We start from the raw sequence: 27,214 nt of genomic DNA on the forward strand, positions 1-27,214 counted from the left end.
ATGTTCCTATGTTCTGTGTCCCCCAGTCTGTGTTTAGTTGGTGTGTTATGTCATTGCATGTATGTGTTTCCTGTTTTATTGTGAAGGTCTGCGTCTTATGTGAGTGTTTTCAGTTTGCCTCCCTAGTCTCGTCACGTTAATCACTCCCAGCTGTGTTCCCTACCTGTGTGTAATCTCCCTGTGTTCTCTGAGTGTATTTAAGTTGTGTCTTCTGTCATGGTAGTTGCTGGTTCGTCTGTGTTGTTTCCCCTCGTCTCCCTGTATGTATTTCCTCGGACCTCCCTGCATCTTCGTTTTTGGTTTGTGTTGTTAGTTTCCCCAGTTTAGGTTTCCGGTTTCATGTTCACCCACCATTGCTGTTTGTACCCACTCCTGTAAATACATACTCACCTGCACCAGAGCTGCCGCCTTTTGGGTCCTTTCTCCAACTCCACACGGCTTGCCCCGGCAAACCGTGACAGTCTACACTTGCCTTGTGCTATTTCTAACTTTTGCGGTAGTGTGAAAATCCTTTTCTCTACAGAAAACCCCAAATTGAGCTTTAGAGGTTTTTAGAAAGTGTATAGCTGAACCTCCAGTAACACTGTGAGGAATCTCGGAGTCGTTTTGGACCAGGATATGTACATCAGTGTGCATATTAAAAAGTATGTAGGATTGCTTTCTTTTGAGCAATATCTCTAAAATTAAAACCTCCTGTTTCAGAGTGACGCAGAAAAACTAGTTCATGCATGTATTACTTCTAGGTTGGGCTACCGTAATTCGTTATTATCAGAATGTCCTAAAAACTCCCTGAGAAGCCTTCGGTTGATCCAGAATGATGCAGAGGACTAGAAAGAGAGAATATATTTCTCCCATATTAGCGTGTCTTTACTGGCTCACTGTTAAATCCAGAATCAAATTTAAAATCCTTCTGCTCACATACAAGGTATTGAATCATCATGTGCATCTTATTCCAGTGGAGCACTTCGCTCGCAGATTCCTGGCCTACTTGTGGTTCCTGGGATTTTTCAAAGTAGAGTGGGCCCCCCAGCTCCCGGTTTGGATTCAGGTGACTGAAACTCTCTGCTTGTAAGATTAGGCCTAAAACGTCTTTTTTAAAAGCATATAGTTAGGGTGACACTGAATCCTCGCATAGTTACGCTGGAATGGACCTAGGCTTCCCATGATGCACTTAGTATTTCTTTTTCCCTCTCCGTTTTTCACTCCGTGCGTTTTTATGAACCACTCTGCATTTAATCATTAGTTATTATTCCACAGTGTATTTTTTTTGTCTCGTCGCTCTCCCTCCCACCGCCAACCAGTCACAGCAGATGCCTTACCCTCCCTGATCGTGGTTCTACCAGAGGTTTCTTCCTGTTAAATCAATTGTCAATTGTTTTTTATTTGTGAGTTTTCTGTAAGTTATAGTTGGTCTTTAGCTTACAATGTAGAGCACCTTGAATTGAATTGAACTTTTGTTTTACATTTCATTGCATGATTCAAATTGCAGTGTGTTTTAGAGCATTTTAAAATGTTGTGAAGTTGACTGATGCTTCTCTTGGATTAATCAAATTTATGGCTTTCATTTGTAGCTCTGTTGTGTCCTCCTGGAAAATTCTCTCTCATGGTTGTTGACTTTTAAATTTAAGCAGTAGCTAGTTTAGCTAACTTTGCCCTACTTTTTACTGCATGACAGGTAGCACACATTGATTTATTTTAGCTGTTTTGTAGAAGTTTGCTGGAAGCAGAGTTAAGGAGAGTGGTGAGACTGAACCATACAGATATAGCTGCAGGATGTAGCGATCATTTTCTGTAGTTTGTGACAGAACAACTTAATTTTACATTACAGAAAGTCATTTTAATGAGAAATATTGATTTTGTGCATCAGCTGCTACTCTTCCTACTCACTTCGTTACATTATGACCACCTGCTTAATATTCTGTTGGTCCCCCTTCAATGCCAACAAAAAGTCTGACCTGTCTGGATATGGACTCCACTAGATTCCTGAAGCTGTGCTGAGGTATCTGGCACCAAGATGCCACAACAACAGATCCTTTAAGTCCTATAAGTTGTGAACTGGGGCTTTTATGGATTAGACTTTGTTTGTCCAGCACATCCCACAAGTCCCACATGTCTCAACACTTCAAACTCGCTGTTGTGCTCCTCAAACCATTCCTGAGTCATATTTGCTTTGAGGTAGGCTCATTATCCTGTTGAAAAAGGCCACATCCATCAGGGAAGATCGTTTCTATGACAGGGACAGTGCAGGTAGATGATATATGTCAAAGATCAACATGGACGCCAGGATGCATGGTTTCCCAGCAGAACACACAGACCACACGGGGCCAGCCCGTGAACCTTGGCCACCTGTGACCCTGTTGCTGGTTCACCACTGTCCCTTCCTTGGTCTACTTTTCATAATAGCTGGGAACACCCCACAAGAACTGCAGTTTTGGAGATGCTCTGAACCAGCCGTCCAGCCATCACAGTTTGACGCTTGTCAAACTTGCTCAAAACCTTATGTTTGCCTATTTTTCCTGCTTCTAACACATGAAGTACAGCCCACCCACCGACAGGTGCCATGATGAAGAGATAATCAGTGTTATTCACTTCACCTGTCATAATATCACGGCTAATTAATTATTAATCAGTTGACTTGATTAGTAATTATGCCAGCTGAAAGTCATTAAAGTAATATTTTTTAAGCTGTGAACTGAAAATAACGACAACGCGTGAAAATGTTTGTGAGTCAAAAGTCTTATTCTTCTACTTTTTTGACTGCTCCCTTTAGGGGAGGGGTTCTCACAGTGGGTCAGCTGTCTCAGAGGCATCCTCCTCTGTTACACTAGTACTGCATGTCCTCCTTACTACTTTGGCTCCAAATTGCTCAACTTGAGCTGTCCCTCTGATGTACTTCTTTCTAATGCTGTCTCGACACTGAGACACTCTCTATTATTGCAGGGTCTTTACCTTGCAATATAAAGTGCCTTGAAGCAACTGCTGTTGTGATTTGGGGCCATATAAATAAAACTGAATTGAATTGAAGTGAATTGAACTGAATCCCAATGAAAATCTTAAGCACTGCCACCCCCAGTTCTGCTTTCTGTGTTTTTGTCAGCGCCACCATCTCCAAACCATACATCACAGCAGGTCTCACTAGCATCTTGTATACCTTTCCTTTCACTCTTGCTGCGATCCTTCTGTCACAAATCACCCTTGACACTCTTCTCCACCCGCTCCACTTCAACCTGCCTGCACTCTCTTCTCTTGCATTCTTGATGATCCACATTTGATTTTATGTCGGATTTCCTTCCTGATACAAGCTGGGCTTATATCAGGAAGGCAATAGGAGTCCAGTGACCCCCCCCCCCCCCAGCTAGTTTAACAAGCTTTCTACCAAATATCATTAAAAATTAATGCAACACAAGGATGCAGTCTACATTAATACAAGAAAACTAAATAATGGCTTACAATCTGTTGGAGCTGCATGTGGGGAGAAGGGAGACTAAGGCATGTTTAGAGAGACTTCTTTTCAGATGGGCAGTTTCAATCATTTGTCTTCTTACCATAATTGAAAATAATGTTGTGTTGACAGGACACTGCAAGTTGAAAAATGCTGACAACAATAAAATATGTTGAAGAATGGCAAATCACTTCTAATTAAATATCAGTCTCTGTGTTACATTTACTGCAGTTATTGTTATCACAAGGATCTCCGACTATGGCTGCTCCAGTTGTATACTACACAGAGGGAACAAGACAGAGAGAGAGAGATTTGAGTTATAGTAACAGTGTCTTGTTTATATTTGGAGCCATAGGTGGTGCCGAGAGTGATACTAAACACAGCGCAGCGGGGGCTTCATCTGGAGGCAATTCACATTTATTGAACCCTCCAAGACCTGACTTGATATTGTTACATCAGCATAGCCTGTACAGTTTTTCCATGATGCATAAGGTAAATGTGACCATTAATCTGTATATGTAAACTTATTAGTAGGCAGAGGTTTGAAATACACATATACATCTGTTTTGTTTTTATTTCTAATCTGGTTTTTAACTGTAAGCTGCTGGTTTAGTGAAGACTCCACTAATACTTTGAAGCCAGTTTCTGGAAATTTCAGTATTTTTCTTTGTCAGGTGCACTTTGACATAAACCCTACAGTTCGCTTAAGATTTTTAGTCTCAACACTTCAGGGTTAGACTTTTGATTTGCAAACTTATCACCGGGCTTGATTTTTTTTATCCTTGCATGGATAAGGGTGTAACAGGTACGTATTTGTTAGGCCGAGCTGCGATGTTAAGTATCCAGCCCAGTCATGGTGAGGTCATCAGAACTGGAAAGTTTTTGCAGTTCATCATTTCTTTGTTCCATCAATTTAATCCTCTGGCCCCTTTGCTTAATGTGGCCTTAAGTGCACAGACTGCCTCCATTAGGTTCATGAAGTTAACTTGCTGCTTTACAACTTTACTGTTTTCTTCTAACATAAAGTTGAGAATTTTTTCTCAACTTGACTTTTTTTTTTAAAGTCAGTGACAAAAAAAAACAAACAAAAAATGAAAAAAGGTTCATGAAAAAAACCCTTTGCTGTCAGAGGTGTAACACAATGTGTCAGCAAACCCACATCTGTAACCACGAGCCAGAGATCCTAACTCCGGTTTCTGGGATGTTTTCTATGATTCATGGCCTTTTTTGGCGACAGGAAGCGAGCTGCAAACACACAGCTCCTCCTCTCTGTGTTGCGGATATTTAGCGGTTCAGTGTTTAGAAAGTCTTGCAGTTGACTTAACATTTATTTCATATATTTAAAAATAAATGTCAAACTGAATGAAGGCACAGGACAATAAACTGTGCTGCTGAACTCCATTTGATCCTTCATTAGATCATCAGGTACACAGATCTTGCTTTAGCCTGCAGGTGGAGGGAGCTCTCTGTGGTGCTGAAATATAGTACCGTTGAGTTGTAACTATTCCAGAAAAGATAACCAGAGCTCACAGGATGGCGCATTTATGAGATAACACATGTTTCTGTCACAGCAGCACAAAACAAGCAAACCGGGGGGACAGGAGAAGGGTAAAATGGGTGGATGGGTTTGGCAGCAGGATCACAGGGACAGGCAAAAGGCAAAGTCCATAAACAGATAGGGAATTAAAACTGGGCAGACTGAGCACACAAATGACTGGAAAGCTCCAGGGGAAATACAGCTGGATAGACAGTCTGGTTTAAATGAATGAAACCAGTATAAACACTGAGGGAGTTAAAGGAATTGGGAATGAGTCACTGGATAGATGTGGGAAACCAGGTGAGCACAAAATGACACATGAAAGGCAAAATCAGGCATGAATGAAATAATGAAGAGAAGGAATGTCACAGAAACAGTGTGATGCTGCATGAAGTCAGTGATTCAGTGCTGTTTGAGAACTGGTAGCACTGAGTATAGGTCAGTACTTATAATATGCCACAAGTCTATGCCACCCTATTAGAGCACTTCGCTCTCGCACTGCAGGCCTACTTGTTGTTCCTAGAGTATTTAAAAGTAGAATGGGAGGCAGAGCCTTCAGTTTTCAGGCCCCTCTTCTATGGAACCAGCTTCCAGTTTGGATTTGGGAGACAGACACTATCTCTACTTTCAAGATTAGGCTTAAAACTTTCCTTTTTGCTAAAGCATATAGTTAGGCCTTAGTTATGCTGCAATAGACGTAGGCTGCCGGGGATTCCCATGATGCATTGAGTTTTTCCTTTCCAGTCACCTTTCTCACTCACTATGTGTTAATAGACCTCTCTGCATTGAATCATATCTGTTATTAATCTCTGGCTCTCTTCTACAGCATGTCTTTATCCTGTTTTCCTTCTCTCACCCCAACCGGTCGCAGCAGATGGCCGCCCCTCCCTGAGCCTGGTTCTGCTGGAGGTTTCTTCCTGTTAATAGGGAGTTTTTCCTTCCCACTGTCGCCAAAGTGCTTGCTCATAGGGGGTCATATGATTGTTGGGCTTTTCTCTGTATCTACTGCACAACATAAAGTGCCTTGAGGCGACTTTTGTTGTGATTTGGCGCTATATAAATCAGCTGGTCCACTGATAATTTGGCCATGGCTGGCTATAGCATTTTGCACATAGTTTGAAATATAAGAAGGGACTTTCATATTGCATTGTGTTTGTTTGTCTCTATTCGTAATATTTACATGAAGAAAGTATTATTAAGAGGATATTATGATATCTAAAGATATGCTTTTTAACTAATTATGTATATAACAGGTTAAAAAACACACTTGACATTGATTAAAAAAAAAAAACAATGTCAGTATAACATATAGGCTTTACTGCCTCCTTGCGAAGGCATTTTTTTTCTCAGCTTCTTTTTCCTCAGTTTCAGAAACTTGACTTGACATTTTGGATTCTGATCCAAAAGTTGTAACCTTTAATCTCCTAAGACCTGGACTCTTCCATGGCATGCATTTTTAATTTCTCTTTGATATTTGGGCATATTGGGACCTGATGAATGTAAAAACAAAGAATTTCCAGATTTTTTTTACCTGATTTTTGTTTCTGAGAGAAATGAGATCCACATATGAGGACATTTGTTTTAAATGTCAATAGAACAGTGGCAGTATAATGTCTTCGTATCTGGATATCAGGCCCAGTTTTGCTCATTTTGTAGAGCAAAATGTATTATTTTGGTCTAGACATCCCAAAATGCGATGTCCACATATTGTCATGATCGCTGTGTGGCAGGCAGGAGAAGGACCCAAGATGCAGACTCACAGACACGGGGATAAACTTAAAGAACACAGCTTTAATGCTGGCACGGCAGAACGTAGGACATACAAAACTAAACTGGGATAACTAAATACAAAGCTCGCCAAGAAACACAGGGAGGAGCACACACAACATGAGGGAGAACGCGACGCCGAACAGAGGAAGACGCAGACAGAAATACACAGAGGGTTAACGAGGAAAGTGGGAACACACGGGGAACACAGGTGACACAAATAACCATAACGAGACAGGGCGGGGTGAACATAACGCTGACGGGTACAGGCACAGAGGTTCAGACAGGAGGAGAGAGAGCACGGGAAGAACGCAGACATAACGGGCTGGGGAAAACATAGAATAAGGCACGAAGAGAGACGAGGGCTCATAAATACACAGAGGGGCACACAGGGGGTAAGAGTCACGAAGGGAAAACACATAAGGAACAACGTAACAGATCAACCCAGGAAGCATGGCCTAAATAAAGAACAAAATACGAAAATACATGAAAACTAAGAATACTGGGCCCACATGGCCCAGGACCATGACACCACCCCCCCCTAAAGGGCTGGCTCCTGACAGCCCAAACCCGAGAAACAAAAACAGAAAACAACCCACCCAGGGCGGGAGGCGGGGGACCAGGACGGAGGGACCAGAACGGGAAACAAAACAAACAACAGAAAACACAGGAGCACATGACCGTAGTCAAAATAAAGTTCAGGGGGCCGACCCAGAGCCCACAGGCACAAGAGTTCACGGGTCACACGGTCGGGGGGCCGACCAGGCGGGTGGCACAGGTGGCAGAGCTGGTCCGGAGGCCGGCCGCGCGGAAGGCAGCGGCGGCGGCGAAGGAGACGACGGAGCAGTTCCGGGGGCCGGCCGCGCGGAAGGCAGCGGCGGCGGCGAAGGAGACGACGGAGCAGTTCAGGAGGCCGGCCGCGCGGAAGGCAGCGGCGGCTCTCCAGTGTCAGGCGGGCTGGCCATGGCCCGGTGGGCACAGGACCAGACGAAGCACAGGCCGAAGCCGCGACAGACGAGGCTGAAGGCTCGGAGGCTGCTGCAGCTGACGAAGGCTCGGAGGCTGCTGCAGCTGACGAAGGCTCGGAGGCTGCTGCAGCTGACGAAGGCTCGGAGGCTGCTGCAGCTGACGAAGGCTCGGAGGCTGCTGCAGCTGACGAAGGCTCGGAGGCTGCTGCAGCTGACGAAGGCTCGGAGGCTGCTGCAGCTGACGAAGGCTCGGAGGCTGCTGCAGCTGACGAAGGCTCGGAGGCTGCTGCAGCTGACGAAGGCTCGGAGGCTGCTGCAGCTGACGAAGGCTCGGAGGCTGCTGCAGCTGACGAAGGCTCGGAGGCTGCTGCAGCTGACGAAGGCTCGGAGGCTGCTGCAGCTGACGAAGGCTCGGAGGCTGCTGCAGCTGACGAAGGCTCGGAGGCTGCTGCAGCTGACGAAGGCTCGGAGGCTGCTGCAGCTGACGAAGGCTCGGAGGCTGCTGCAGCTGACGAAGGCTCGGAGGCTGCTGCAGCTGACGAAGGCTCGGAGGCTGCTGCAGCTGACGAAGGCTCGGAGGCTGCTGCAGCTGACGAAGGCTCGGAGGCTGCTGCAGCTGACGAAGGCTCGGAGGCTGCTGCAGCTGACGAAGGCTCGGAGGCTGCTGCAGCTGACGAAGGCTCGGAGGCTGCTGCAGCTGAGCTGACGAAGGCTCGGAGGCTGCTGCAGCTGACGAAGGCTCGGAGGCTGCTGCAGCTGACGAAGGCTCGGAGGCTGCTGCAGCTGACGAAGGCTCGGAGGCTGCTGCAGCTGGCGAAGGCTCTGAGGCTGCTGCAGCTGGCGAAGGCTCTGAGGCTGCTGCAGCTGGCGAAGGCTCTGAGGCTGCTCTGCTGCAGCTGGCGAAGGCTCTGAGGCTGCTGCAGCGGGCGAAGGCTCGGAGGCTGCTGCAGCTGGCGAAGGCTCGGAGGCTGGACCAGGCGAAGGCTCTGAGGCTGCAGCTGACGAAGGCTCTGAGGCTGCAGCTGATGAAGGCTCTGAGGCTGCAGCGGACGAAGGCTCTGAGGCTGCAGCTGACGAAGGCTCTGAGGCTGCAGCTGACGAAGGCTCTGAGGCTGCAGCTGACGAAGGCTCTGAGGCTGCAGCTGACGAAGGCTCTGAGGCTGCAGCTGACGAAGGCTCTGAGGCTGCAGCTGACGAAGGCTCTGAGGCTGCAGCTGACGAAGGCTCTGAGGCTGCAGCTGACGAAGCACAGGCTGGACCAGGCGTAGCAGAAGGTGGCTGGATGGGCTCCTCGGGCCCTCCAGCTGACGTGGCATGAGGCTGGTGCGGTTCTCCCGAACCCCCAGCTGGCGAGGAAGGTTGCTGAACGGGCCCCTCGGACCCTCCAGCGGAGACAGGAGGCTGAACGGGCCCCTCGGACCCTCCAGCTGACGTGGCATGAGGCTGGTGCGGTTCTCCCGAACCCCCAGCTGACGAGGAAGGTTGCTGAACGGGCCCCTCGGACCCTCCAGCGGAGACAGGAGGCTGAACGGGCCCCTCGGACCCTCCAGCGGAGACAGGAGGCTGAACGGCCCCCTCGGACCCTCCAGCGGAGACAGGAGGCTGAACGGCCCCCTCGGACCCTCCAGCGGAGACAGGAGGCTGAACGGGCCCCTCGGACCCTCCAGCGGAGACAGGAGGCTGAACGGGCCCCTCGGACCCTCCAGCGGAGACAGGAGGCTGAACGGGCCCCCCGGACCCTCCAGCTGGAAGAGACGGCTGAAGCAGAAGGCAGTCTGAGGCGGAGAGAAAGCTCACGCCATTCCTAGAAGGCTGAGAAGCAGCCTGTACAGCTGACGTGGAAGGAAGCTGAACGGGCTCCTCGGGCTCTCCAGCTGGAAGAGACGGCTGAAGCAGAAGGCAGTCTGAGGCGGAGAGAAAGCTCACGCCATTCCTAGAAGACTGAGGAGCAGCCAGTACAGCCGACGTGGAAGGGAGCTGAACGGGCCCCTCGGGCTCTCCAGCTGGAAGAGACGGCTGAAGCAGAAGGCAGTCTGAGGCGGAGAGAAAGCTCACGCCATTCCTAGAAGACTGAGGAGCAGCCTGTACAGCCGACGTGGAAGGGAGCTGAACGGGCCCCTCGGACCCTCCAGCGGAGACAGAAGGCTGAACGGGCCCCTCGGACCCTCCAACTGACGAGGTAGAAGGCGGCGTGGGAGCCGCGGAGTCTTGGACGAGCTCATCCGAGCTCCCAGCAGGAGCTGATGCAGAGCCAGAGAGATTAGAGACCCCTGGCTGAATGTTAGGCTGACCAGCGGACCGTACTGCTATCGGGGCCTGCGCTACAGGCGGCACTGGAGCTACTGGGGCCTGAACTGAAGCAGGTGGCTCTGGAAACTGAGCTAAAAGTGGCTGTGGGGTAGGTGACACTGGGAGCTGAGCTACTGGAGACCGAACTGGGGGTGACACTGGGGCTACTGGAGACTGAACTGGGGGTGACACCGGAGACCCTGGTGACACTGGTGTACTGGGGTGAAGGCAGCGAGGATGCAGTCTCTCTCTTAAGGGAGGATCGAATGATTTAGCGATAAATCTTGACGGGAAAAGATGCCGATGCTGAGAATACCAGGCAGCGGGGGCTTCCAGGAGGGTAGCTGACTGAACTGAGGGTGGCTGCGAGGGAGCTGACTGAACTGAGGGTGGCTGCGAGGGAGCTGACTGAACTGAGGGTGGCTGCGAGGGAGCTGACTGAACTGAGGGTGGCTGCGAGGGAGCTGACTGAACTGAGGGTGGCTGCGAGGGAGCTGACTGAACTGAGGGTGGCTGCGAGGGAGCTGACTGAACTGACCTGGGAGGAGAAACAGCAGGAAAAGGAGCAGGCTCAGAAAAAACTGTCCGAGAAATGGCAGGCTCAGGGTCGACAAAAACAGCTCTATCAAAGATGAACCCGCCGTCCACTTCATGTTTTGTAGTCTTAGCATTGTCCGGTTTATGGCGGCGGGCGCGCCGCCTCCTTCGAGCAGAGGAAGCTGGCGCGATGGGCGCTGATGGCGCCAACACAGAGGGTGACGTAGTGGTGAGTTCCCCGTCGTCCGCCCCCATCCTTGCCAGAAATGAGGCAGGCGAAAAATAGCCTAAGCGGATCGGAGACGGCGAGCGGCTGGTAGGCTGTGCAGCAGGTGAGAGGTCCTCCTCCGGGATGAGCCAGGGTTTCCGCCGGAGCTCGTCCTCCCGATAAGCCCGTAACACCTGCTGCCGCTCTTCCTCGCCAAAGTCTATGGCTTCCGTTGTCTCCGTGCGGCCAGACCGTGGTGAAGACGCGGAAGCCGGCGGGGTGCGGGCGGAAGGTGTGTCTGTGGCGAGCCTCACCGTTCCAACTCTGACCGCTACTGGCTCATGAGACAGCGGGGAAACGGCGCAACGGCACGGCTCTGGTGAAGGTGCACGCCCACCGGGCCGCTGCTCCTGCGGACGGAGTTGGAGGGCGGAGACGAGAAAGTCGCTGACGAGGGGGTGCAGCGTCTCCCATAACCAGGGGAACACAGATACGCACACCCCTACTTGGCGGGCGAACTCCTCTCGTTCCTCCTCACTGGAACAGTGCAGCCACTTGTCGCAGAGAGATTCCACTGTCCGGACGATCCCCCTCCTCTGTGTCGCTGGGTCCGACATGTTCGCGTCGTCCTGCAGGTCCGCGGAGGGGTTGTGAACTGCTGGGTCCATGTTGTGGTCGCGTTCTTCTGTCATGATCGCTGTGTGGCAGGCAGGAGAAGGACCCAAGATGCAGACTCACAGACACGGGGATAAACTTAAAGAACACAGCTTTAATGCTGGCACGGCAGAACGTAGGACATACAAAACTAAACTGGGATAACTAAATACAAAGCTCGCCAAGAAACACAGGGAGGAGCACACACAACATGAGGGAGAACGCGACGCCGAACAGAGGAAGACGCAGACAGAAATACACAGAGGGTTAACGAGGAAAGTGGGAACACACGGGGAACACAGGTGACACAAATAACCATAACGAGACAGGGCGGGGTGAACATAACGCTGACGGGTACAGGCACAGAGGTTCAGACAGGAGGAGAGAGAGCACGGGAAGAACGCAGACATAACGGGCTGGGGAAAACATAGAATAAGGCACGAAGAGAGACGAGGGCTCATAAATACACAGAGGGGCACACAGGGGGTAAGAGTCACGAAGGGAAAACACATAAGGAACAACGTAACAGATCAACCCAGGAAGCATGGCCTAAATAAAGAACAAAATACGAAAATACATGAAAACTAAGAATACTGGGCCCACATGGCCCAGGACCATGACACATATGTGGACACCAGGTCCTAGGAGGTTAAGAGCTTCTCATGCAGCTCTTAAATGTTCTCTCTAAAGTAAAAAGTGAGTCAAGCACTCGAAAACAGTGCACCATGACAACATTGTTTCCATAACAAAGACTAAAGAAAGCAGCAATACAGTAATAGCTTGCATACACTCGTTTATATCTTTGTATGCATCTTTAAAGTATCTTGAACTTTCAATTATCTTGGGCATTAAAGGTGAACCTGACTAGAAACTATATAGAGAGATAATTAGTGAGTGAAGAATAAAGTTTTCTTGCACATATATCATCACGGATCATGCACTGGCTTAACTTTGGTGCTATCTTGATGTTCTATGTGGTGAGCCGGTTAAAGTTTCTCATCATGCAATCATAAATTTGTCTTTTTGATTACACCCCATCAAATATCGCTCTTATGTGTTCGCACACATTGTCTTTTCATTCTGAAAGATATGAAAGGATTATTCTGTTTCCCAGCTGGTTGTGTTTTACTCAGCTGAAGAGCACTGTAGCCGCTTTAGTTGTGTTGTTCTAAATGGGCATGGAAACACTTGTAGGATTGAGCCTACTTATCTGTTAAGCACCAAAACACTTTACTACAACACACCCTCTGCTGCCAGAGTGAAAGGCTCAGAGCAAAAAATTCAACCCTGCCATCTTCGAGTAATTGCCACCACAATCAAAAATCAGATACGCTATCAAAGAGTTGAACAGACTTTAATTTTATTGGGGATGGAGGGTAAAACAAGCTGACATTTGAATAACCAAACTAACATATATGAGGTGCATAATACGAGAAGAAGAAAGTGGATGGAAAGAGTGCGAGCATGGGCAAGAGGGTGGATAAGAATGATTAAGTTGACTTAGCTGATCCTCTTCCAATATTTATTGGCCTCAACAAATTTGCTGTCGGTGCACAGGCAGGGATAAAAAATGAAGTCAAGGGATCAAGGGAAAATTCAGCAGTCAGATGAATTTTTCAGGTGGAGGGGAACTCAGAAAATGATCATCTGCGTAGCAGAGACAAAAAGGATGCAACAGTTATGAGTTCATTGTTTGCCAACATTGCTTTTGCTTTGTGCCAGTGGATTACGAATTGCTTGGCAGACAGCGGGATGAGCTGTATGTTGATAGGCAGAAACTGAAAGAAATAGAGATGAAGAATGGAAGGCTGTGGAAGAAGTTTTCATCTGTCAAGACGGGAACAAAGTTGCTGAAGGATTTACGAGATAGAAGAGAGCAAAAGGAAGCTGGTAATTGCACAGCTTCTGGCCTCGTGATATTATCTCTTCCTGACATGTGCGCATCGCCCATTGATACATGCAGGGAACATGGGGATGATGCCTTTTCACTGCCTTTGTGCCCCCCTCGTTCCTGTTACATTTCTCTCTGTCTTACTGATGACAGTTGCCAAATGACAAGGATGAATGGTGAAAGGAAGGAAGGAAATAAGGAAGGAAAGCACATTACTAAGCATCACTCCTGATTATCTCAAGCATTTCCCCAAAATGTTGAGCTCTGTCTTTTTTTGTCCTTCAACAAGTCATCTTAGACTTTAAACTTCAGGAGCTTCAAAAGGCTAATTGTTACAATAAATGCACTAACACCCTCTGTGTGTGTCTGTCTCTCTCCCTCAGGCTCAGTGTCTCTCAGTGTATTCCTGGTGTCTGTTGCATTCATAGTATGTGCCATTTGGCTGGTAGCTCTGTGTGGCGTCTGCACCTGGTGCCAACGTAAACTGGTAAGTTCCAATACTTATTATTCACATTTTAATGACCATGACATTTGCTTTAAGTCCCCAGCGACCCCAGCAAGAATATATTGTAGATCTTTAATAGGCATCTAGGAAATCACTGTGAAATGGAAACTGAGATGTTGGGTTTTTTCCCCTGGTGAGTAGGTGGCATCATTTATTCTAGAAATAAACTTTTGGAATAAAAATAGTTGCATAATCACTTTGCAGATTCGTGATTTCTTTTCTTTTCAAGTATAGTAAAGAAAATCTAACCAGATACATCAACTGTATCTTTGTTATATCCTACATATTTAAGTGTTTTAGAGGCAGTTGGTACAATTTGTAAGGTCTTGTTTTGGAGGATGACTGGACAAACTGGCTGAGTGTAACATCCGTTTTTTTTTAGGAAGTAAGAAGGTTGTGGAAATTCTGCTGGGCCTTCTCACTGTATGAATAATTCATTATTGGAAGGATCAGCACAGCTTTTTTAATGCCCTGCATAGAAAACAAGATTTTTCATTTATTGTGTGTCCTAACCTTCAAATGAATCGAACGTTTTTGGTGCACAGGATGAAGAAAAAAACCTCATTTTGATATGGTGGTCTTTAAAGAAAAAAAAAGATATATTACTAAATCTTGCACATTTTTATTCAAAAATAAATTAAATGTTATCTGAAATGCAAAATTTTGATATGCAAACAAAGTATGTGCTCATTTGGATGAACAGAGTGTACTGAAATAATACTCTCATGTGCAAGTTGAATGTTTTCTTTTCACTCCTCTGAGAAAATACATGTTGTGAAAGCAAAATGGCCCCAATACTGACCAGTGAATGAAAAAAAACAAACAAACAGTGTTTCTGCATGAAAATTCAAATTAATGTGATTTAACTCTTTAAAGCCTGAACTTTGAAAAAGCTGCCAGAAAATTCCTGTGAGTGTTTAATGAAGCTTCTCACAAGTAAAACAGATTTTAGATATTAATTTGTATATATGTAAGTTTTAATTTGTATAATATTTTCTGCATGCAACGTTTTACTTTTTGCAATTTATTGCTTAAATATGTTTTTTAGTTTTGTGGGGTTGAGGTGGGGAGATGGGGGTGTCACATTGATGAAAACTCAGTGTCAAAAACTCACAAAGACTCGTGTATTAAATATGGTTCGCTTGTCATTGCAGAGTTAAATCAGCATCAACTTAATTAATACTAGAGACTTGACATACAGCTTTCAGTTTCTCACACTGCAGATGAGAGTTGCAGATCCACTGTGACTGATGGGAAAACTTCTCAAGGTTTGGTCCTCTGCCTTATAACGGAGGGTTGAAGCAAGTCTTTCTTTACAGTCAAACTGTTTCAGAACAACATCTTGTAGCTGTGTAGAAGATTTACAGCTGTATAGACAGTCAGGGTTTCTTCTGAAATATCTGCAGCCTTAAATTGAATGTGTTTGCCTTAAATAGTGTTGTGCTTTTTCTGCGCCATGGCATTAGAAGCAGGAGAGAGGCTGTATATTTGGCTGTGGCGGCGAACATGAACAGAAACCTCTGTAACTGTGGCCGTGGCTCTGAGCCTCGTGCATCATGGCAGCCGCTCCATGCTAATGATTAATATGCTAATGAGCGTCACTTTGAGCAATTGGCTGCTCGAGTAACTGTAATTCCTAATTTTGATCTGCTGGCATTTCCCCCACTTTGTCCTCTCTTCCCCCCCCCCCCCCCCCCCCCCCCTTCATGCATCTCTTTTGTCCTGTTCGCATCTCTCTCTGTTTGAATAGTGACTGTAGCACAGCAATTCATTCACCACGACAAGCTAAGAGTTAACTGAGCTATTACAGATGAAAAACACCTTCTAAGTAACATTTACAATTGCTCACGACTGAGAAACAAACCCATTTCTTATCTTTGTTTACTTTAAAGTTATCCATATCTCTCTGTGTTTTTGTGTCACCTTCTCTCTGTATAACAAATGATCTGGTTTGTATTTGTCTCTTTGTCACCTTATCACCCCGTCCTTGTCAGAATTTCACTGCTTCTCTCTGCCCTTTTCTAGTATTGTCCCTTGCTTGCATCTGTTGCAACTTTAGTTCTCCCTTCTGCTTGCTTTCTATTTCCTTAAGGTTAAATAAATAATCACAAAAATTATAAGAAATGAGGAACATACATTGTATATACACATATGTTATGTTGGGGGTGGGGGTGCAGATTTTAGATAGTGAAATCTGCAAATAGTGAGTACTATTACCTGAAAAAATAGCTAGAATCTTACCTACTGATCAAAATTTACTGTCAAAGATTTTCTGTCAGCAGATTAATAATTTCATTGACTAACCTCTTTGGCTCTAGTCAGTAAGGATAGTTCAGTATTGCTTGTAATGAACTATTTTTTCTTTCTCTGAGCGAGAAATAACAAGGACAACAGATGCATTTTAAAGGAAATCACTGGATTACAATTTTTTTTCATAACATAACAAATTCAATGTTTTCCTTTTAAAAAATCAGCTGTTGTCCATTTTTAGTACATGCCCATCCTGCTTTGTTATCTAAAGGTCATTTTAGTTGGTTTTTGGCCATTCCTTGACTCCCAGCAAAAATTAAAAAAAAATAGGGAACCACCCCCCCCCCCCCCCCCCCAACCATCTCATGATGCTTAATCGACGTAATCAACTTTAATTTGATGCAGTGTGAAAAAAAAAATGCACAGAAATAAAAAAATTTTCAAGAATAATTAAATAGATTCAACATCTTTCTTCAACAGAATTGCAGACTGCACACATGGTATCTTCCCAAAGGAAAAAGTACTATAGCTTATTAGGGTATATTAGACTTAATAGTTACTATATACAGTAATGGACTTCTATACATTTTACATCAGATTAAAACTTTGGGTGTAAGATTCAGATAATTATTTATTATTAACTAGACATTTTAAATGAGAATAAGAAAGAAAAGTATGTCTTTGTGCCCCCTTTTCCCTGTTAATGCCCTATCGGCCCCCCTGGCTAAACTTTGGTAGATCCGCCCCTGCACAGTTACCAGCCGTCAGCTACATAGAAAAAGATCCTGGTGTAGAAAGTAATATTAAATAAATTCTAACAACAGCTTAACAAGCTTAAACGTGCTGCTGTTGTTCAGCCGCTGGTTTCTTCTTTCTGGTGCAAAGTGGGCCAAAAACAAACGGACTCGCAACAGAAAAGCCGATCAGCTGATCATTAAGCAGTTTCATGATTGAAGTAGCAGCAGGAGAGGGAGGGAGAGAGAGAGAGAAGAGGCGGTCGCTCTATATATCGGTTGTTAAGCGTAACGCAGGAATGCTTTACAAACATTCAGAGATGAACTTACACACTTGCTTTACTTCTCTCTGGGATAACTTTCTCGGAGATGAAATGCCGGTTTGGTAGCGAGGCTACAAACACACACAGCTGCTCTATCACGTGATGCACACTGCTCCGACGCGCTACGGTTATGAGCCGAGTTACGCCATGTTGCAAGTTTTGTGAGGTGCTTTTTTGATATTTAATGGATCGGATTATATTTTTTATTTCTCTCCATATATCTGATCCAGTAATTTACGTCAGTATTGGACCGATACCGATACTTAATATCGGAGTATAGAGGGAAGGAAGAGGGAGGCAGATGCATACAGGCAGGCGAGTGTGGAAGGTGCTGTTGGTCTTTGCTGAACATCCAGGTGTGTGACAAGCATAATGACTGTGTGACTTAGGAGGATGATCCAGAGGGAAGCAGGGCCACACTGCTCTGAACAGGGAATCACCCTCTGTGTCTTTCACATCTCCAGTTCATCTCATGTGACAGTTTTATCATCCTCTGCACAGCTTCATTATTCTAGATCCAGTTTCGAACCTCCCGTCTTGTCTCTTCCTGTTTCTCACTTGGCCCTCCGCTCAGTCGTACTCAGTTGCTTCTGCTTCTCCCCATCCTCCCGATCCTACCGTCTGTTTCTCACATCCTCCCACACTCTGTCAGCATTGTACCTTCTCCAACCTCTCTCCAGCCTCCTGAAGATTTTATGATTTTGCTTAATGATAGATGAGCCGCACTTGATAGCATATACTTGACTGTTATGCCATCCTTCCTTTTCTGAGTCTGTGTACATGTGTTCCAGTGCAGTGTTGTGGCTGGATGTAGGTACAGATCAGGTCAGGGCCCCAAGCGTCGCTCTCTATTGAAGATGTTTGTGGAGTTGAGTTGGACATATGAGAAGAGACATGTTGAATAATAGAGTTTATTTTAGATGCATTGGCGATAAAGTAGAATGCATAAAGAGGCCACCTGTCTGTAGGACACTGAAAGCCGAATTAAGATAAACATTCAGCTCTGTGCAGTGTCTGAAAGCCCCCAGGCTGTGAGCAGCATGATATCTTTCATTGAGTACAAGAGTTGCATTTGAACCAGAAACGGAAATGAAAAATTAGATAAATCTTTTGAAAAAGTTTGATAACTCGATCGTGTGAAAATGCACATTTGCATTGCATTTCTTCTCTAGATAGATAGATAGATAGATAGATAGATAGATAGATAGATAGATAGATAGATAGATAGATAGATAGATAGATAGATAGATAGATAGATAGATAGATAGATAGATAGATAGATAGATAGATAGATAGATAGATTAGACAGCATTTTCATGTATGCATAATAATTCTGCTCTCTTTTTGGTCTTGGTTTACTGCAATGTGGGCCATTTTCAGTGACCTGTTTTGTCTAGACATGAGGAAGCTAAAATTCATTGTGTCCTCTTTCAACTCTGGAAACATCTGTTCGAAGGTTTTTCAGACTACTCTCTTAAATATTTATAAGGTTGCATTAAAAAACTCCACATGGACTAAAGTTTTGACCCAGAGAATCTTTGTTTTTTTTTTTTCATTTAACACTTAATTTAATCAAATGTTTTAACGTTTTCATCCTTAAAGATTTTTTTGTATAAGCTCTCTCTGGAGTTCTGTAAAAATCTTTTTATACTGCTGTTTTTCTCTGTAAAAATCATGTTCAAAACTCGGATTTTTATGAGAAAGTCTGTGACAGCTGCTCTGTGGTGACTTTCTCACTTTTACAGTGAGGTCCATAAATACTTCTGCCTCTGTACACCACCAAAGTGGATTTTAAATCAAGATGTGATTGAAGTGCACCATTTCGACTTTCATCCACAGGAGTTGGCATTGCAATAAAAAACAGTGCATTGCCATTTTTAAAGACACTATTTATTTTCAGATGTGCAAATGTAATCGGCTAATTGACAAGGAGTTTCATGGCTAGTTCAATTCAGTTCAATTCAATTTTATTTATATAGCGCCAAATCGCAATAACAGTTGCCTCAAGGCACTTTATATTGCACAGTAGATCGTACAATAATAGATACAGAGAAAAACCCAACAATCATATGACCCCCTATGAGCGAGCACTTTGGCGACAGTGGGAAGGAAAAATTCCCTTTTAACAGGAAGAAACCTCCAGCAGAACCAGGCTCAGGGAGGGGCGGCGATCTGCTGCGACCGGTTGGGGTGAGAGAAGGAACACAAGATAAAGACATGCTGTAGAAGAGAGACAGAGATTAATAACAGTATGATTCAATGCAGAGAGGTCTATTAACACATAGTGAGTGAGAAAGGTGACTGCAAAGGAAAAACTCAATGCATCATGGGAATCCCCGGCAGCCTACGTCTATTGCAGCACAACTAAGGGAGGATTCAGGATCACCTGGTCCAGCCCTAATTATATGCTTTAGCAAAAAGGAAAGTTTTAAGCCTAATCTTAAAAGTAGAGATAGTGTCTGTCTCCCGAATCCAAACTGGAAGCTGGTTCCACAGAAGAGGGGCCTGAAAACTGAAGGCTCTCCCTCCCATTCTACTTTTAAATACTCTAGGAACAACAAGTAGGCCTGCAGAGCGAGAGCGAACTGCTCTAATAGGGTGATATGGTACTACAAGGTCATTAAGAGAAGATGGGGCCTGATTATTTAAGACCTTGTATGTGAGGAGCAGGATTTTGAATTCAACTCTGGATTTAACAGGAAGCCAATGAAGGGAAGCCAAAACAGGAGAAATATGCTCTCTCTTTCTAGTCCCTGTCAGTACTCTTGCTGCAGCATTTTGGATTAACTGAAGGCTTTTCAGTGAGTTTTACGACATCTTGATAATAATGAATTACACTAGTCCAGCCTGGAAGTAATAAATGCATGAACTACTTTTTCAGCATCACTCTGAGACAGGATATTTCTGATTTTAGAGATGTTGCGCAAATGGAAGAACGCAGTCTTACATATTTGTTTAATATGTGCATTGAAGGACATATCCTGGTCAAAAATGACTCCAAGGTTCCTCACAGCGTTACTGGAGGCCGAGGTAATGCCATCCAGAGTAAGAATCTGGTTAGACACCATATTTCTAAGCTTTTCAGGGCCAAGTACAATAACCTCAGTTTTATCTGAATTAGGAAGCAGAAGGTTAGTGGCCGTCCAGGTCTTTATGTCTTTAAGACATTCCTGCAGTTTAACTAATTGGTGTGTGTTACCTGGCTTCATGGACAGATAGACCTGGGTGTCATCTGCATAGCAGTGAAAATGTATACTATGTCTTCTAATGATACTGCCTAAGGGAAGCATGTATAATGTAAACAGAATTAGTCCTAGCACTGAACCCTGTGGAACTCCATAATTGACCTTAGTGCGTGAAGAGGACTCTCCATTTACATGCACAAATTGGAGTCTATTAGATAGATATGATACAAACCACTGCAGCGCAGTACCTGAAATACCTACAGCGTGCTCTAACCGCGCTACTAGAATATTATGGTCAACAGTATTGAACACTGCACTAGAGCAGGGCGATATGACCAAAAATATTTATCACGATATACATTTGAAAATTTGCGATAACGATATAACTGACGATATAATTGACACTAGACAAAATACTTTACAACTCCACAACTTTATTAGTGCAAAAAAAACCCATCAATGTATTTTCACTTAAACAAGCAGCTGTTTTTTATTTGCATTAAAGTTATATAAAAATGTAACTGTGCAAATGCAAATTCCTTGCTGACAGTTTAACCAAAAGGCATTTCCAGTGAAAACCATAACCCTAACCATGTAGACTATCCACAAAACTTAACCCTCCTGTTATGTTGGTTTCCAGGAACACTAATTATGTTCCTGGGTCAATTTGACCTGGGGCATGTTTACTCATCCAAAAGTGTCAGAAACACTGGCATTGATTATTTTACAGTTTTGTTTTATAATTTAGATTTATTTATTTTTTTCTGTAGTGATGCAGATGACATATGACATCTCTTCTGTTCTGGGTGAATCTGACCCGCAACATAACAGGAGGGTTAAAAAGAGGTTATATACACACACAATACGGTAATATTATGTTGAAGCACAGTACGTATCACTCCGTGAGGCTCCTGCCTATGATAGCCGTAATGCTCCGACAATCCATCAAGCATTGCGGGTTTGTAGCTTAGCAAAGTCGTACTGAAACATTTGACAGATTTTTGAGCGCCGTGTACATAGAATCATTTCGAGGTAAGTAAACACAACCAGAATTCATACATAAGGCACACGGGATTATAAGGGGCACTGTCGATTTTCAGAAAAATCAAAGGATTGATTTTAAGTGTGAGTTTGTCAACCTAAAACAAATGGGATGTTACAGTTAAAGCCTGGCAAAGGATCTCAAGGGAGGAAACACAGCATTTGTTTCCTCTCTTAAAGATGACAGTCTGCACTTTAGCCACATCTTTATTGTTTGAATTAAAATCCACTGTGGATGATGTGTACATATAATGTAAGGAAGAGCAGCACAGCAAATCCTGATGTCAGACTGTCCTCATCATTTCTTTATGTTACCTACATGGCTGCGGGACGAGTAGCTGTTAAGTGTGTCACTAGCAGTATGTCTGCCCTGGGTGTGAACTCACTGCTCAGCCGGCTTTTAAATTTGTATGTTTTCTACATTTGTAGGGTCCCTCAAACAGCAGGAAAAGTACAAGTAGTACACAATATAATGTTTGTGTTCAAGCAACACCACTATGGCTGCTTTTCTCTCGGCCTGACATTAAAATTCACCTTTGTTTGTCGAAGCTGTGACGAGAGTGCAGGAAGGAATCACGTCACACCTTCAGCCTCAAACAGCTTCTAAGAGACACACTGAGAAAAAGCAAGAAAACGAGAAAAAGATTAAAATAATATAAATACCTGCCCTTCAACACTCAATTAGTCAGCATTTGCGAAATTAATGTTAAATTTAAAATGTCACCACCACATTTCAAGTTTGAGTTTTTTACCCCTCTGGCATGGTGCGATATTCTTATTAATAGTCCGTAGAGAGGATTGGTATATATTTTTTATGAAAATATGCATATGTAATTAAAACGCATGTCAAGTTGATTTTGTGGATAATTAATTACAGCAACAGATGGTAATGTAGCTGAAATCTTCAAATAGGAACGAGTCCAACATGTAATTTGCCTCAAAGCAAACATAAAAAAGTCTAACAGCAATTTTATGTCTTGCCTATTTGGTGGACACTTTATTACATATGTGCACCTCATGTCGTTGTCGTGAGCTTATAATGGAAAAACATTATGTAAGAAGCGAGAGTCGGTGTGACTCAGCGGGAAAGAGCTCAGTGTTATCACCCCCAAGAGTTTAATAAATACGGAGTTCAATAAAACATAGAGGTCAATAACTGTAACTACTGTATATTGCTTTGCTGAAAGCACTATCCATTAAGTAGAAAATATTTGCACAGAGTAGGTAAGATACGGTTTATAAGCCATCGCAGCAGCAATGTATGCAGTTACGTTGCCCGGTTGGAATTTCACCGTCTCCCAAATGAGCTGGCTTCACCTTAAAAAGCAGCTGTTTTCGGTTTGAGAGGAAACCCTTTAGATTTCCAGTCTGTAAATGTGTTTTTTTCCCTTTTATATAAGATCTGACATATCATTGTTTCATATCATATCACAGATTTTTTCGATGCCGAGGTTTAATTGCATGACCCGCAGCTTTTTTATATATGGTACAGCCCAGCATCTGATTTCACCTACTGCGACACTACAGTAAAGGCATGTCAGTTAGATTTCCATTACATTTTATTGACTCTTCCTGGCAGCGATGGAGAATTTAACTTATTTGTTCAATCTTAACTATCAAAACATGCACAGCAATCTCCACAAGCACGGGAAGCTTTTTCAGAAAACAAAAGCTGTTGTAGACCCAAAAACTACTTTGATTTTTTTGAGGAGACACACATCACAGCATAGGCGCAGTGGTGATATGTGCAGGCCCTCCGGCTATGCTGTAACTACAGCTTCAGCTGTAATAAACAATGCGGTGGCACCTCCGAAGGCTTTCACGAATGACTTCCTGTTTTGAAATCTTGAGTTATCTCATTATCTTAATGTGTCTGATTTCACTTTAAGTCTGATGTAGCCTGCAGCTGCGCTGTGTGTGTGTGTCTGCGTGTGTGCTTCTTGTATGCGAAAACATTTTTGCCCATGTATCATGCATGTGAGATTGTGTATTTGCATCTCATTTTAGTTAAGTGGTCCCTGGCATCAAACCAGTGTGCACTCTTCCCTCATTTATTACATTTTACAACATGTGTTGGAACCTGATGTTATTCTAAAAACCTGAGTAATGAACACTTGACTTGCACAGATGCCTTTATAAACGATGAGAAACACGCCTCTAAGATGTGTGTCCCTCTTACTCTCTCTGTCTCTCTCGTGTCTTTGCAGGGGAAGAGGAATAAGCCCGGGATGGAGGCTGCCAGCTCTCCAGATTCAGTGAGAGGTCGAGGGGAAAATAAAGCCATCAAGTAGGTGTCAGGGAGGGAGTAGATGGGGCACGTGGGAATAATGTATGATGTGGTGATAGTATCACATTTAAACAGCTATTTGTGATTGCAAACTAATCTTGTAGCTCTGTGCGTGGACTCAAATGCTTTCCCTGAAATTATGCCCTAAAGATAGTGAGCATTTATCATATACATATATATATATATATATATATATATATATATATATATATATATATATATATATATATATGTATGTATGTATGTATATATATATATATACGATGTGTGACGCTGCTACTGTGCCCATAAAAAAAAACTACCTGATTTAAATTTGTCCTTGGGCAGCTCTGGACCACTTCCAACATTGCTGCTATTTTTAGATCACTCTTTGAAAATCATGTTCTGACCTCCTGGTCTGCTGATGTAAATCAAAGGCTGCATTATGGTAAATGGTCTTTACCTTATATTTAAACCCCTCCCCAATTTTTTGACATAGCAACAGCCTGCTCACCGTTTGCTCTAGTTGGAATAAATAGAAATAAGCACACTAAGCTAATTGTTAAGATTAGGATATCGACAGCTATGAATATACTTCTGCCCCTGTTTCAAATATAATTAAGCATTATTGAATACAAGAGGGTGACGCTAACAACTTGCCACAAATCTATTAGCTTTTTTGAGCTATTTCCTTTGACGTTTTTATTCTGAGTGCATACCTGACTTGTTTTTTTTTTTGGTGTTTTAAATTCATACTGACTTTTCTCCCTTGCCTCCTTATCTCCTTTGTTTTGTTTCCTCATCATTGACAGCGTGATAAAACACACAGGTCACGTCCTTCCATCCTCCTCCTTTCTGAGCGTTTTGACCTACTTTTCATGATACTGGGTGACCATAAACTTGTAGTCATCCTGTAGCCAAATTCATGTTAAATTTATTTTAAAAGTATTTAAAAAGAGTATTTTTCTTTTTAGATTTTCTTTTTAATTTATTTATCAACATTTCTCGAGATCTGCTTTGTTTTCTCTTCTTTATATACCGGTATGTCTGTGATTGTTTACTGCTCTCACCTGTCTCACCTTTTGCTTTCTCTCTGGCTACAGCGATCTAGACAGAGACTTTTGGAATAACAATGACAGCAGCAATGTCCAACAGAGGTGGAGCTCCTACCCACCCAAGGAGTTCCTCTTAAACATGTCTCCCTATGCACCCTACGGAGACCCCCGCCTCACGCCCAAGTGAGTCTCATTCATGTCTGGTAAGGGACTCCTCTGTCTGGGCAGGGCTGTAATGAACAGGGGCTTCTGTACAACGCTGTAGGAGTGGTCAACATAATAAAATCTTTTGCTCTTTGAGGTCATAGGTATGAGACAAATAGCACAAAAATATTCCAAATCAAAGGCTGATCAATACACAACTCAGAGCAGTGAAAAGATCACATTTAATAGCCTAAAGCATAGGTGTCAAACTCTGGCCCGTGGGCCAAATTTGGCCCGCAGCCTAATTACATTTGTCCCGCGAAGCCATACCAAATTACTATTAGAGCTGGCCTACTGGTATTATACAGCTAATATATATATTGTTTAGTATTAAGCTTTGCTTGTTCCATATTCAGTTTTTCATCAAAACTTGTTTGAGTCCATAAGAAAAGATTCATTCTTATATCTAGAGGAAGATTTTTTTTCAATAAATATTAACGTTAGCCCGCGACTTTGTTCCAGTTTTGAATTTTGGCCCACTGTGTATTTGAGTTTGACACCCCTGGCCTAAAGGGAAACAGAAAGCCTGATTTTGTAACGCTGTCAGATCACATATCTTTTAAATGGAATTCTCCCCTCTTCCCCGGTAATCCTCATGTTTTTGCATTCAGGCATGTCCACAGTGAGGTGGTGTTTAGTATGCACTGCTGGCCATACAGCAGCTGATAGAGATGTGCAGCACCATCCCTTAATATCTGTGATTCCTTGGGCTGCGCTGACACTAACTAAAATTATGCACAATTTCCAAACTGCTGCTTTCAGACAGAAAGGCTGCAGTTGTATAGGAGTTTGAGCCCTGTGTCTTTAAAACAATACAGAAGAGTAAACTGGGGAAGCAACAGTATAGTTTGCTCTTAAATCACATACAGCGTGTACAAATGAATGTCTTTGATAGCTCCACTGCTTACAGCCCTGCTAACTTCACCTGGGTAGACCCTCCCTACCTCTCACATGCAGCCCATGGACTGTTACCATGGAGACGGACAACCCTCAGAGAAAAGATCCCACTGTTTAACAAAACTTTTCCCCATTCCCCACTCAACGCCAAATATTAAAATCTTCTTTTCAGGATTGTGTAATAAATAACCAACATCCACAGAGGGTTGAACGTAGTGCACTAAGAAAATGAGTTTTTCAGTTTTTGTCAGGATTACTTTGACATTCAGAGAAGTACAGTGGGGCAAAAAAGTATTTAGTCAGCCACCGATTGTGCAAGTTCCCCCACTTAAAATGATGACAGAGGTCAGTAATTTGCACCAGAGGTACACTTCAACTGTGAGAGACAGAATGTGAAAAAAAAAATCCATGAATTCACATGGTAGGATTTGTAAAGAATTTATTCGTAAATTAGGGTGGAAAATAAGTATTTGGTCACCTCAAACAAGGAAAATCTCTGGCTCTCACAGACCTGTAACGTCTTCTGTAAGAAGCTTTTCTGTCCCCCACTCGTTACCTGTATGAATGGCACCTGTTTGAACTCATCATCTGTATAAAAGACACCTGTCCACAGCCTCAAACAGTCAGACTCCAAACTCCGCCATGGCCAAGACCAAAGAGCTTTCGAAGGACACCAGGAAAAGTATTGTAGACCTGCACCAGACTGGGAAGAGTGAATCTACAATAGGCAAGCAGCTTGGTGTGAAAAAATCAACTGTGGGAGCAATCATCAGAAAATGGAAGACATACAAGACCACTGATAATCTCCTACGATCTGGGGCTCCACGCAAGATCTCATCCCGTGGGGTCAAAATGATCATGAGAACGGTGAGCAAAGATCCCAGAACCACACGGGGGGACCTGGTGAATGACCTGCAGAGAGCTGGGACCAAAGTAACAAAGGTCACCATCAGTAACACACTACAACGGCAGGGAATCAAATCCCGCAGTGCCAGACGTGTTCCGCTGCTGAAGCCAGTGCATGTCCAGGCCCGTCTGAAGTTTGCCAGAGAGCACATGGATGATACAGCAGAGGATTGGGAGAATGTCATGTGGTCAGATGATACCAAAGTAGAACTTCTTGGTATAAACTCAACTCGTCGTGTTTGGAGGAAGAAGAATACTGAGTTGCATCCCAAGAACACCATACCTACTGTGAAGCATGGGGGTGGAAACATCATGCTATGGGGCTGTTTTTCTGCCAAGGGGACAGGACGACTGATCCGTGTTAAGGACAGAATGAATGGGGCCATGTATCGTGAGATTTTGAGCCAAAACCTCCTTCCATCAGTGAGAACTTTGAAGATGAAACGAGGCTGGGTCTTCCAACATGACAATGATCCAAAACACACCGCCCGGGCAACAAAGGAGTGGCTCCGTAAGAAGCATTTGAAAGTCCTGGAGTGGCCTAGCCAGTCTCCA

At 44.0% G+C, this 27,214-nt stretch overlaps 1 protein-coding gene across 3 annotated transcripts in view; it reads left to right on the forward strand.

Annotated features, from left to right (window-relative positions):
• Positions 1 to 27,214, forward strand: part of syt7b (synaptotagmin VIIb) — a 128,944-nt gene that overhangs the window by 46,530 nt on the left and 55,200 nt on the right. For all 3 annotated transcript variants that reach the window (XM_026166971.1, XM_026166976.1, XM_026166984.1), the window contains exons 2-4: positions 13,677 to 13,780; positions 23,539 to 23,618; positions 24,701 to 24,835. In XM_026166971.1, coding sequence (XP_026022756.1) covers positions 13,677 to 13,780; positions 23,539 to 23,618; positions 24,701 to 24,835 — 319 coding nt within the window. The remainder of the gene's footprint in view (positions 1 to 13,676; positions 13,781 to 23,538; positions 23,619 to 24,700; positions 24,836 to 27,214) is intronic.

The sequence above is a fragment of the Astatotilapia calliptera genome, chromosome 1 (genome assembly GCF_900246225.1).
Source record: "Astatotilapia calliptera chromosome 1, fAstCal1.2, whole genome shotgun sequence".
NCBI lineage: Eukaryota > Metazoa > Chordata > Actinopteri > Cichliformes > Cichlidae > Astatotilapia > Astatotilapia calliptera.